The sequence below is a fragment of the Pseudorca crassidens genome, chromosome 5 (assembly GCF_039906515.1).
Source record: "Pseudorca crassidens isolate mPseCra1 chromosome 5, mPseCra1.hap1, whole genome shotgun sequence".
Lineage (NCBI taxonomy): Eukaryota > Metazoa > Chordata > Mammalia > Artiodactyla > Delphinidae > Pseudorca > Pseudorca crassidens.
Window position 1 is genome coordinate 114,724,187 of NC_090300.1, and position 13,652 is coordinate 114,737,838.

The following is a 13,652-nucleotide window of genomic DNA, read 5'->3' on the forward strand; positions in this document are numbered from 1 at the left end:
GCCCCTTGGACTGTCCACACCTCGAACTTAACTGGGACAGATATACTCCAAGCCTCTCCAGTTTCTAAGTACAAAGTAGCTTGGAAACTCCTGCGTTGCTGGGCCCAATTGTCTCGGTGCACAATTCTGTACTCTTAAAAAAGGATCTGTGAGCTAGAAACCCGTCAGTTAACGGGAATGAAAGAATATAAGTTCCAAGTGGGGTAGACTACCTAGCGACCCCCATTCTTAGGCCTTAACACTTCGTTAGTAAGTGGTACAGCTGAATTCTAATGCTCTTCCCTGTATCGTTTGTCTCATTAAGAATAGTTTAATTGTTGAAACGTTTGTTTACAGCAATTATTTTAAAAGGCAAAAGGGCCTTTTTCTTTCTTTCTTTTTGAGGTTATGGGGAATGGTAAAAGTTTTCATAATTCCAATTCTCAGTCGTTGGTAACCCAGAGAATAACACCAGAACACCAGAGTATCTCTGGGACGATTACAGGATTCTCTCAGAACTTAGAGAAGTCCCTTCCAAGAAAACCATATATCCATTTGAAGGGCATGCCGCCAGTGAGACTTGTTCAAAGAAAGAAAAACTGGGGGGGTTGGGGAGTGGCACGGCGGTTCTCCGCAGCCAAGAATGGGGCAGGGTAAGAGTGGTCAAGGCTGAGCGAGGTCCGCTCAGGACCGCCTCCTGGGGTGTCCTGGGCACCGGGGCAGAGACGCAGGGGGAGGAAGGGGCAGGTCTCCGCGGCCTCCCAGTGCGAGCCGCGTGAGTAGGCGGAGAGGCCTGGCGCCTCCTCCCCTCTCGGGACGTGCGTCCGGGGATCACTCCGGGTCCTGCTCCTCCCTGCCGGCGGGGGGAGAAGTGGGACAGGCGGCCGTCCTCTCCGGCTATAAAGGGACTGGCCCTCCTGCGGCTTGCCTAGGCTCGCCTGGGCGTTCTCCCGGCTAGAGCTCCCGCTCCCCCTCCACTCGACCCTCTCGGGCCTCGGCTACTCGGGCTGCGGCGGAAGATGGCGGCTGCGGCGGGTCACCCGGCTCGGGAGGCTCGGTCCGAATGCTCTGAGGAGGCGCTGGCCGCTGCCTTAGCGGACGTGCCCGAACTAGCCCGACTTCTAGAAATAGACCCGTACCTGAAGCCCTTCGCTCCGGACTTCCAGCGCAGGTACAGCCCCACCTTGCTACTGTCCCCCGACTCACCCCGCCCCACACCCCACTGCCCACCCCCACCTCCTCCACAGAACCCAGCAGCCCCCCTTCCAGCCGCGAGCTTGCGGCTGGGAACGCCTGTTGGCTCTCGGACGTGCGGGTCCCGCCCCTCGCCGGCTCCACCCCCGCCGTCCCCGCCCCCCACCTTGGTGGTAGCAACTTCCGGGCTTGGGCGACGACTTGAGTCCGGTAATTGGGTTGAATGGCTTCCGGACTTGTGGGTTGACAACTCTTGCCGATGGACTAGAGGCAGAAGCGCTGAATAAACTTTCCTCATCCCTTTCCCCTCCCTTCGAATAGGCAGTTTTGCGCCACTGGGTGTGTGCTTTGGCTGCCAGCACCCGTTTCCTCAGGTGCTGGTGCGGAGTTAGGCAACTGCACTGCAGGTTTTCTGACCGTTCCACGGACCAGAGTGGTCTTGTGAATTAGCGGGTGCATAACACCTCGCCTGTGTAATTGTGTTTTTAAAGCCTTCTCGCTTATTTTATAGCAAATACTGTTATTTTATATAGGATTCTTTCAGGCAGCTTTTCTTTCCTTGTTAATATTCTCCCTCTCAGAGAAGATTAAGCTTATCTTGGTCTTTGTTTTTTTACCCCTTGGGCCATCATTGACGAGTACTAACCCGTGTTTGGCATTGCCATCCTGAAGCTGGAGAAAGGCGAGGAAAGCCAGACTTCTAGAGGCCCACTTAGTATGCTTTACTTTTAGCTTGTCTCCTATCATGCTGAAGTTGCTAGGATAATAATTGCAGTAGTCAGCTGAACTTAAAAGGTATAATTTTTAAGACTAAAATAGTTGTTATGCTAGTTATAGTAGTTATATTTGTGAGATAAGCACATTGTGATTTAATGGTTTCTGCCCTTTTAGCAGAGCCACTTGAAAATTACCATGGCAACAGAATACCTAGTCACAGTTTCAAGTAATAGAAAACTTCTAGTAGTTACTTGGCAAGAAGCAGCATTGGGGGTAATGAAACATGGTTGATTTGGAGTTTGGGAAAATAAAAGTCTTAGGTTCATGACCTGGCATTGTCACTTATTACCTGTACTCAATTCAGCAACTGTTTATTAAGGGTCCTTTAGGAACAAAAAGTAAGGGACACAAAGTTGAATACAACACTTCATTCCAGAGCTTGTATATCCTAATGCATGGGTCCTCAAAGGAGTCACCTTGAGCTGTTGCTAAGTTAATCAGATGTTGGGCCTTTATGTAAGTCATTTGGGGAGCAGCCTTGTGAAATTGCCTTCAGTGTTTACAATATGTGCTTTCAAAGAAATTTAGTGTATAATCTTCATTGTTCAGGATTGGATTTGATTTAGAAATAGTAAAAAATTTTAGAGCAAAAGATGGTGATCCGACTTTTTTGATGACACTAATTTACTTGGATGCTTTGTAAAATGACACGTAAGACATTTCTAAAAGCAGAGTTGTGGAAGTGTTTTGTCTCCGTTTCTCCCCTCTCTGTTTTAAAAAAATGATTACAAGTAGACAAACCTCCCTTGTTAAGTGTTTCTTTCATGTAATTCACTTCAGCTCCGTTGGGATTGAAGCAGTTTTGATCCTCTTTCATGGTTTGTCAGAACTAATGAGAGGGACAAAGGCCAGAATAAAGAAGTGGGAGCACTCCAGTGTTCTTGATGAAAAGGCTGGTCCAGTGGGTCCTTGTGCCTCACTCTGACCTGGATTCTACTTCTGGCCTTGGTTCTGAGTAATTGCCATTTTCCAGCACACATGTTCCCTTTAGGCATATCAAATAGTAATTTGGCGTTTGGCAGCAGTAACTTTTACTGTTAGCATTTGAAGAATAAAAGAATTTCTCCTTCCTTAAGTGTGGTCCTGATTACTTTTCCTATTTTCCATTCATTTCTAATAACCCACTTAGGCAGTGTGTCTTTGGCCTAACACAAATATACAACCAGTCAAACGTAGATGCAAAGTATGCTTACTAAGGAGTGAAGAAAATTTAGGGTACAAATAGCAACAGTATAATGGTGATAGGGGAGGCGGTTTCTCATTGATGGACTGTCTTATTCTTTCCCAAACACTGTGTCTTCATTAGAAATTCCATTATGTACCTTTGTTCTTGTTTACCTTTTCTGTAACTGTAGGAATGTTGAATCAAGCGTGAGGGTTAGTGAATTACTCTGTGCCGTAAAATAAAAATTAGACATTAGCGTGGGTGACAGGCCCTGTGATGTCTCATTGATTACCTCCTAAGATAGGATTTTCCTCTTGGCTTTCCTGCTTTTTTCACCTGTTATTTGTGCTGCAATTAGTTGCTGTATCATAATTCCAACATCGTAGTGTTTTTAAAAAAACATTATTTGTCCCCATGCTACATGTCAGCATGAGTCAGGCTCTCCTCATGGCAGTCATTCAAGGATCTAGGCTGATGAAGTCATCATTTTGAAACATGCTTCTACAGTGGCAGGGGCAAGGAACAGAGAACATTTTGAACTAGGCACTATTTCTTACAGCTTTTGCCTAGCAATCAGCCACTTATGCTGATACACATATTGGCCAGTGTAAGTCAAATGTGACTTATCAACCACGTGGGTGGAAGAGAAAACTGACATTTGTGAACAGGAGGATGAACAACACAGTTACAGTAACACTTGTCTATACCCTCTGTTTATATAGTAACTTTTACATATGTTATAGTATTTAATTTAACCCTAATAACAAAACTACAAGGTAGGAAGGGTGGGTATTTTTGTTTTTCCTGTTTTACAGATGAAGAATCCGAGATTCGGTTGTGATGAGTTGTTCACATGGCTTGCTGCAGCTGGGATTAATCTTTCTTTAATAAAATTGTTTCAGCAAATTCACAAAAAATGACTTCTTGGTAATTTAGTGAATACCTCTTTCTTTCTCTTTACTTCTAGCATTGGACATTTTGGACCACTTATTAGATCCTTGAAGCCATGATGTGTACTCTTGCTTTTCTTCCATTATCTCTGGTGGTTTCTCCTCAGCCTCTTTCAGACCATTAGTATAAGAGATTCTCAGGGCTCTTCCCTAGGTTCCTTTATGTATTTCTGTTTTATACACATACTTTCCCTAAGTATTCTCATCCATCCCATGAATTCCATCTATGTACTGAGGCTGCCCATATCTATCTTCACCCTAAATCTCCCCTGGTCTTAGTCTCCTGGTCTTATTTATAAATATCTGCATTTTGATGTACTGTAAGTATAAAACTCAATGTGTATAAAACTGAACTTAGGGTTTTTCATCCCAAGCCTGATTGTCCTTTTATACCTTATCTCAGTGTGTGTTATCCTCCTCTACCAACTACTCAAGCCTAAAACTTAAGACTTATCCTTAATTACTCCTCTCCCCTTCTTTTTATCTCTAAGTCTAGTCAGTAGTAGCTCCTAACTACTTTTCAAGTATATGCCACACTGTATTCCTACTGCTCTTCTACTACTCAAGTTGCTAGCATCTCTAGCCTGGTTTATAAAAACAGCCTCACAGTTCTCCCTTTTCAAATCTTCTCAACAATTCCATGGCTTTTAAGGTACAGTGTAGTCTCTTTCTTGTGACCTACAAAACTCTGTATTATCTGGTTCCTGTCTACCTTTTTAGCCTCATCTTTGGATCGTCCTTCTCACTCTGTACCACCTAATCAGAAGGGGGCTAAGTGTAAAGAGGTAGCTAGGATGTCTGGGGGCTATTCTATAAGGGGCACTAAAATATCACTAGAATAAATTGGAAACATGATACCTATTTTACACATGTAGTCCTTTCTTAAATATTGAAGATTTTCATTTTTTATTTTGTGTAGGCTTGTGAGAAGTAAGGAGTCTAGAAGGATCACTGAGTAAAAGGCAGGAGAGGTCAAGAACTAGAAACATTTTCTGATCTTTACCAGAAGAATGATGCTTTTGGCTTAGTAGAAATGAATTAAAAAGGGAACCCATTTCTATATTTAATTTTTATTAATAGAAAATAATTTTTCTCTACCCCATAAGATAGATCTTTACCAAATGTTTAAAGATCAATTTGAAGTGTGCCAGAATATTATCCAGTCTTGGATGCCACCTGTTTTGGTCTAGCCATGGGTCCAGCTATGGCTTTTGTACATGTTATTTCTTCTGCTTGATGCATACTTTGCTTCTGTCTTGTTAGTGCCTGTACGTACTTCAGGACACAGCCTAGAGATATATTAAATGCCTTCCCTGACTTCTTCCCATCCTCACACCTTCTTTGCACCTCTTACCCACCACCTTGAAAACCTGTATTGTAAGGGTGATCATCAATAATCATGTAGTTGTCTTTCTGCTCTTTTGTATCTCCCACTAGGTTATTTGCTCCTAGGGGTAGGCACATTGTCTGTGTTGTTTGCTCACTGTTATATTCTCAGTCTGTAAAACTGTACCTGGCCTACAGGAAACGGTACAGTGTTTGAATGAATAGATGACTGAATGAATGTCTTTTGACTTTTGTTTTTCTCTTTTCTACACCAGTAAGTCTCAGGTAAGCTCACCTTAAGCTAAAAATGTTAGGAATACTAGGATGGACAGAAGGAGAAGAAGCAGTAGTTGTCAGGAGTTATGTGTGGCAGTCTCGGGTAGGGGAGTGTATGTTCAAGGAAAAAGCTAAAAATAACCAGAGAAAATAAAGAAATTTGTTATTAATTAGATATTTCCATATTCCACAGAGACTAAGGGTTTAATCACTGAAGGAATATTCAGTTTGAAGAGAGCCTCAGGTCAAATTGCATGCTCAAGAATAGGAAGACAGGTTTTTGTGAGCTCAAGTGTGTTAAGTATCACAGTTACAGTGCACATCTCTATTTTGTTAGAAATGAAAATAGCTTTTACACTGGTATCTAATCAGAATTAGAATGTTTAGATTTCATGTAATAGCAACCACACCAAAAACTGATTCTCGTGGTGCAGAAATTTTATATTGTAGTTGAATGGTGCACTTTTCTCTCAGTGCCTGGCCAAGTTGTAGGCTCTGAAGAAAGTCAAATGTCAATGATTCTAGAAGGCAAAGAAGAATCCAAAAATTATAAGTCATACCTGGCCTGCTCTTCTGTACTAGTAGCAGATTCCTTTGCACCTTGCAGCTGAGGTCTGTACTAACTCCAGAGTCACTCCTGAATTCTTTACAGTGATGGGCAAGAGGCTGTGACCTCTTCTCATTTTCAAACTGCCTTAAAATGACTCCATGGAGCATTTGGTTTAGTTTAGGCTCTGGTGCCTGCTGCACCATCTCCTGAGAAATGACTGTGTGTGGTAACTTCTTAGAGGATTCAGTTCAGCTCCCACCAGGCTGGCCCTAGTTAGTCAGTGAGATGATAGCACAGACCCTGTGAAATGTGCTATCGTTTTAGATTGATAAGCATATCATGCTGCTGCTATTTAAAAGCATGTGTAAAACTTCAATTATACATTTATAGATATTAAAGGAAAATATGAAAGGGTTTTCAGTGGAGAGAATTGCTGCTCTCAGCTACCTTTCATTCTAAAGTAACTTTACTGTTTTACAGAAGAGTAGATTCTCTTCATGTAGTGATGTCCACTCATCAGTAGATACTCACTACTGTTTAGAATCCAGGTCTTTTTTTTTTTTTTTTGTGCTCAAGATCCAAGAGCAGCCCCTCTTCTGTTTTGTGTTTAGGGTAGCAAGAACCTAGTACATCAACAGAAGGCAAAATTCCACATTAAACACACGTTGTTATACAATCTACATTCATTAATTTATTATACAATTGACATTAAGTTATGGTGACTTACCTGATCGATTTTTGATGTTTAAAAGATAATAGCTGAGATCCTAAGTTTAGCTTCTTCACATGTGAAATGGAAAAAAAAAATAAACATATGGCTGAGTGTCCATGTTGCAAAGCACAAGAGCAAGATGAAGCTTGAATTTTAGGTGTTGTAAATGCTAAACAGCTTCGAATTTGAGGGCAACTTAGTCAACCTCTGTGAACCTCAGTTTCTTTTTTTGAAAAATATGGATTGAACCCACCTTATAGGGGTTTCTTGAGGATGAGGAATATATGTAAAGATATCGCTTCTTTAATCCTGTATCCTGAAATCAACCATCAGATAAATAACCTGACCGGAAATTCCCCACAACTCTTCATTTTGCTGCTTAACAGCATCTTTACTTTAAGGGGTTCCTTCTCTTTCCTAGTAGTGCATTTGTGTGAATGAGGTGAGGAGGTGGTAATTTTAATCATAATCTAGTGGAGAAAGAAAAGAATATGTTTAAATTTTGATCTTTAATTTGGACAGGAAATGATAAGGCAGTTGCCAGTTTACTACAAGCTGAAGGCAAGATGAATTCTGGGACGTAATGAGCACAAAGCTCCCTTTATTGAGAGAGGTAAATGCTACCCTGCAGAAACCCCAAATCACTCTTCTCTTGATCTTCCGTTTCTGTCTTTTCTCTTCTTTCATCTGACTGCTAAGTGTTCATGTTCTTGGACATCAAACAGCTGCAGGGATTTTCTTCCTCCTGAACTCTGGATGCTTGGAGGAATGGTCATACCGAGTTTACTAATAGCAGGAATGACTTTGAAAATAAGAAGAAAAAATACATAATAGCAGCTTAGAAGTTTACAAATGAAAGAATTATCTAGTGGAGTCTGAACTTATGGTCTATTAATAAGAAAAAAAATTTAAATCCCATGTCTTGCCTTGTCTTTTTTATCCTCTCTTTTTTTGATGATTTCAGTTCTTTTCAGTATGTCTGAATTTGCAATGAGACACATAAAACAAAGGAATGGAATACTCATGTGTATTTTAGTAGATCCATTGAAGGATAAATTACAATTAAACAGTTTCTGGGTATGTGCTCTAGGTCTGTAATCTAAAATGTGATAATCAGGGCTTCCCTGGTGGCGCAGTGGTTGAGAGTCTGCCTGCCGATGCAGGGGACGCAGGTTCGTGCCCCGGTCCAGGAGGATCCCGCATGCCGCGGAGCGGCTGGGTCCGTGAGCCGTGGCCGCTGGGCCTGCGCGTCCGGAGCCTGCGCTCCGCAGCGGGAGAGGCCACAACAGTGAGAGGCCCGCGTACAGCAAAAACAAAACAAAACAAAACAAAATCAGTTACGCGTTTAGGTGTACGTAACAGAAACCGAACATACCCTCAAAGAACGGAAAATCCCGCAAACTGTGAGTTATGGAAATAGAGGTTTGTATTTCTCACAAAGTGGGGGTAAGTGGTTTGGGCCTTAGCATTGACTCATCATTTATCTTTTGGTTCTACTATCCTTAACATATGGTCTTGATTCTAACGTTTAGAAGATGGCTGGGCATATCTAGGGCCCATATCTGTCTTCCTAGTAGGAGTACAAGCTAACTCACTATGTCCATTTTAGCCAAGCATAAATTAGTTTACTTGTAAACTCCATCTCATTCTTTCAGTTTACAAATTTTTCATCAGAGCTGTCCCATGGCATGGCCATCCTTAGCTGAAAGTGAGCCTGCATAATCAAGGCTTTCAGTTGTACGCGTATCTTCCTGAGAAATGCCTTTTTGTCTCATCTGTCACAGTTTGCCTGGGCTCTTTCCTTTGCTCCAATGAGGCGACAATGTCTGGCTAAAGATAAAAAGTCCCAGTGATACCATGCTGTAGTTCCCCAATATCATAGCTGTGTACAAATCTTTCAGAGCAGAATCCAGGCATTTCCACTTCTGAGAGAAGTCTTCAGCCACATCCCTCAGTATCACCAAACTCTGGGGCATGGCTTTCACTCTGCTCTACCTTGTATTTCTGGATTTCTGTATTTCTCTGGATTCTTTTCTTGGGACAAATACAGACACTTTTGCTTGCTCTAGTCCAAAATGAGCCTGTCTGGTTTCGCTTCAGGCCCCTGGCCCAACGATTTGGGGAGCACCTCTGTCTTCTCTTTTTAATTTCATAGATATTTTACTCTTAAAAATAGGAAGTTTTGAGAGGAAATGAGTTTTTCAGTTACTACTAATCTTTTTCATGTTCCCTTGGGCTCATTCAAAAATGATCTGCTGGGCTTCCCTGGTGGCGCAGTGGTTGAGAGTCGGCCTGCCGATGCAGGGGACACGGGTTCGTGCCCCGGTCCGGGAAGATCCCACGTGCCACGGAGCGGATAGGCCCGTGAGCCATGGCCACTGAGCCTGCGCGTCCGGAGCCTGTGCTCCACAACGGGAGAGGCCACAACAGTGAGAGGCCCGCGTACCGCAAAAGAAAAAAAAAAAAAGATCTGCTTTATTTTTAAGTTATTTGGAGAATATTGTATTTGTGGGGTTAGAAAGAAGAAAAGAACTAAAATAAGGATGACAGTTGATGCTCAGTCTTTAAAACATGAATTGTCTTTTGTTACCTAACTACATGCAAGTTTATGGGCTTTCACATTATACTTTTTTATTCTTTTAAAAGATTAAGATGTGTAAGCTTTGTTCTTCAGAACATACCTGCTACAGACTTACCATATCAATATATGATTTTTATCATCACAGAGGAGCCCAGTATTTCATCTTTGACAGTAGACCAAAGAACAATTTGTGGAAGAATGGGATTCCTCTTTTTTTCCTCTTTTGACTGTAAAGACAGCATAATGATTCCTCTTTGATGTCAGAATAGGTCAATAATGTGTGTGGGGTCATATTAGTTTCTTTTTTTCCTAAGAGGTTATAGGTCTATTATCCATGACCTAAAATGATATTTTAGGCTACTGTTTGGAGGACATGAGTAACTAATGTGTGAGTTACCATTGCTTTTTCACTGTTTTACAATCTTTTCTCAAGAGGATTGGTGATTATTCCAGGATTCTAGAGATTCACAAAAAAATTCATATTCATCATTTCCAAGCATTTTTTCCCCCTCCAGTTCTCATTTTTCAGCATTAACAATCTCTCATATTTTTGTTTGCTTATTTGTGCATTTTTTTGTTTCCATGTGGGAGTCTTCCATCCCCTTGACCATTTCAGTTGGCAGTGCTCTTTTGGTTGTGCAAGTTGTGCTTGCTAGTGAAGCACAGCAGCGTAGTGAAGCGAATGGATCTCTTTTTGTTCAGTTCCCTAAAATGCCTTTTACTGAAAACTATCTGCTATCCATGCGGTATTAGGGAAACCTCTACTCACAAATTCAACACATAAGCAGGAAATACAGAGAAACAAGAGTGTTATCAAAACTGAAGTTTGGTTGTAGCAGATTTAAGGTACCTTTAGAGGACATTAAAAAATATAGTAAATTTAGAGAATTGCAAATTGTGTTAGACTAGATTTAAAAAATTATTTTGAAATAATTATAAACTACAGGAAGTTGCAAAAATAGTACAGAGAAGGCCCCTGTACTATTAGCCAAGCTTGCCCCAGTGGTAATATCTTGCTTAACTGTAGGGCAGTTTCAAAACCAGGAAATTGACATTGATACACTCTGCAGACCTTATTCAGTTTTCAACAGTCTTTCCTTGCACTTCTTTGCAGTTTTATCACAAGTATATATTAATGTAACTGCCACTACAGTGAAGATACAGAACCATTCCACCACCACAAAGGAATTCTGAATTCCTTTATACTTATACTATTCCCACTCCCTCTATCCCTAAACTCTGGGAATTACTGATCTGTTTTACATTTCTATAATATTTTTTCATTTTTTGAATGTTATATAAATTAAATCAGCGAATATGTAATCTTTGAAGATTGGCTTTTAAAAAAAATTTATTGGGGTATAGTTGATTTACAATGTTGTGTTAGTTTCAGGTGTACAGCAAAGTGAATCTGTTATACATATACATATATCCACTCTGTTTTAGATTCTTCCCCATATAGGCCATTGCAGAGTACTGAGTTCCATGTGCTATACAGTAGGTCCTTACTAGTTACCTATTTTATACATAGTAGTGTGTTTGTGTCAATCCCAATCTCCCAATTTATCCCTCTCCCCCTTACCACACACAACCTGCCCCCCCCAACCCGGTAACCATAAGTTTATTTTCTACATCTGTCACTGTATTGCTGTTTTGTAGATAAGTTCATGTGTACCCTTTTTTAAGATTCCACATACAAGTGATATCATATGATATTTGTCTTTCTCTTTCTGACTTCACTTAGTATGATAATCTCTAGGTCCATCCATGTTGCTGCAAATGGCATTATTTCGTTCTTTTTTATGGCTGAGTAATATTCCACTGTATATATGTACCACATGTTCTTTATCCATTCCTTTGTTGATGGACATTTAGGTTGCTCCCATGTCCTGGCTATTGTAAATAGTGCTGCAGTGAACATTGGGGTGCATGTATCTTTTCAAATTATGGTTTTCTCTGGTTATATGCCCAGGAGTGGGATTGCTGGATCATATAGTAGCTCTATTTTTAGTTTTTTAAGGAATCTGCATACTGTTCTCCATAATGGCTGTGCCAGTTTACATTCCCGCCAACAGTATAGGAGGGTTCCCTTTTCTCTACACCCTCTCCAGCATGGATTGGCTTTTTTTTTTTTTTCACTCAGTATATGCCTTTGAGATCTATTCAAATTGCATATATCAATAGTTCATTCCTTTTTGTTACTGAATACTATTCCATTGAATGGATGTGCCACAGTTTATCCATTCACCTGTTGAAGGACATTTGGATTGTTTCCAGTTTTTGGCTATTAAAAATATTGCAGTGAAGCTATGTTTATTATATATAGGTGTTATTTCTTTGGGAGAAGTTCCTAGAAGTGTAATTTTGGGGTCCTATGACAAATGTGTGTTTAGTTTTGTATGAAATTGCTAAACAGTTTTTCATGGTATCTGTACCATTTTGCATTCCCAAATGTATGAGGGATCTATCTTATCTGCATCCTTCCCAGCATTTGGTAATACATTTCTTAAAGTGTTAGCTGTTATAGTAAGTGTGTAGTGATAAGCCAATGTGGTTTTAATTTGCATTTTTCTTATAGCTAATTATGTTGAAAGTCTTTTACAGTGTTATTTGACATCTTTATATCCTCTTTGGTGAAATGTTCAGTTCATGTCTTTTGTCCATTTTCTAACTGGATTGATTTTTTCTTTTTTTTACCTTTGAGTTTTGAGATTTCTTTACATATTCTAGATACAAGTCCTTTGTCAGATATATTTTGAAATTAATTAATTAATTTTATTTTATTTTGTCTTTTTTAGCTGTGTTGGGTCTTCGTTGCTGCGTGTAGGCTTTTCTCTGGTTGCGGCGAGCAGGGGCTACTCTTCCTTGCGGTGTGCAGGCTTCTCATTGTGGTGGCTTCTCTTGTTGTGGAGCACAGGCTCTAGGCATGCGGGTTTCAGTAGTTGTGGCTCACGGGCTCTAGAGCTCAGGCTCAGTAGTTGTGGTGCATGGGCTTAGTTGCTCTGGAGCATGTGGGATCTTCCTGGAGCAGGGCTTGAACCTGTGTCCCCTTCATTGGCAGGTGGATTCTTAACCACTGCACCACCAGGGAAGCCCCACTCTGTCAGATATTTGTTTTGCAAATATTTTATCCTAGTCTGTAGCTTGCCTTTTCATCTTCTTAACAGGGTCTTTCATAGAACAAATGTTTTAAATTTTGATGAAATTTATTGATTTTTTTTGTTGTATGGTTTATACTTTTGTTGTCATGTATAAGAGCTCTTTGTCTAGCTCTAGGATCTGAAGATTTCCTCTAATGTTTTCTCCTCGAAGTTTTATTGTTTTACATTTTACATATACATCTATCATCCATTTTGAGTTAATTTTTGCTTAAGGTTTAAGTTGAAGGTTTTTTTTTATTGTCTAAGGACATTTGATTTTTTTTTAAAGATCATAAACTATGACAGACTTATATTGGGGAGCCACCTGATCAAAATAAAAAATAAGCCTTTAGTCAGGTCTCACTGAAATATATGAACAATGACAATTTTTATGTATACTATAGATTACTGAAAGCAGTGGGAACTAATTAACCTGTCAGTTTTCTTATTTCTAAGATCTTATTTTAACTTTTGGTTATTATCATAAAGCAGCCTCTCAAACTTCAGGAAGCTGGAGAAAAATATTTGTGAAAGATACAATAACTTATTTTCAAGTAGTTACTTAAGAGTTTTTCTGGTTTGTAATTTATATATTTTTATCATGTTATAGCATTATTTTATTGATTTGTATTCTAAACATATATAGATATTAATCTATACAGATTGAATTTGTAACTTTAATTTGACTTTCCAAGGTTTTCCTTATTTCATGTCTTCTACTTAGAACCTACTCATTTGTTAGTATCATATATTCTTCAGTTCTACATTATTAAAAATATTGCTTTGAAAAATAATATTTTATTCATTCAGTGTGTCTGTTTACTTGACTTAAATGACAGGTAAATCTCCAAAAACTTTTCATGTTATACTCTCATTTGTAGAAGTGAGTTTGTTAAATCTTAACAAAGGTAATGCTAATATTTCCCAAGATTAGTTGCTTTTTATCTAACTGAAATTAGCCTTTGGTTTTATTTCAGTCTTAATATTTACTTTGATGTTTGT

The 13,652-nt window shown here is 39.8% G+C and overlaps 1 protein-coding gene across 1 annotated transcript in view; it reads left to right on the top strand.

Moving 5' to 3' along the window:
* The first annotated feature begins 774 nt into the window (after positions 1–774).
* Positions 775–13,652, top strand: part of GBE1 (1,4-alpha-glucan branching enzyme 1) — a 292,532-nt gene continuing 279,654 nt past the window's right edge. Inside the window, exon 1 of the mRNA XM_067739200.1 lies at positions 775–1,150. Within this exon, the coding sequence (XP_067595301.1) occupies positions 999–1,150 (152 nt within the window). The 5' untranslated portion in view covers positions 775–998. The remainder of the gene's footprint in view (positions 1,151–13,652) is intronic.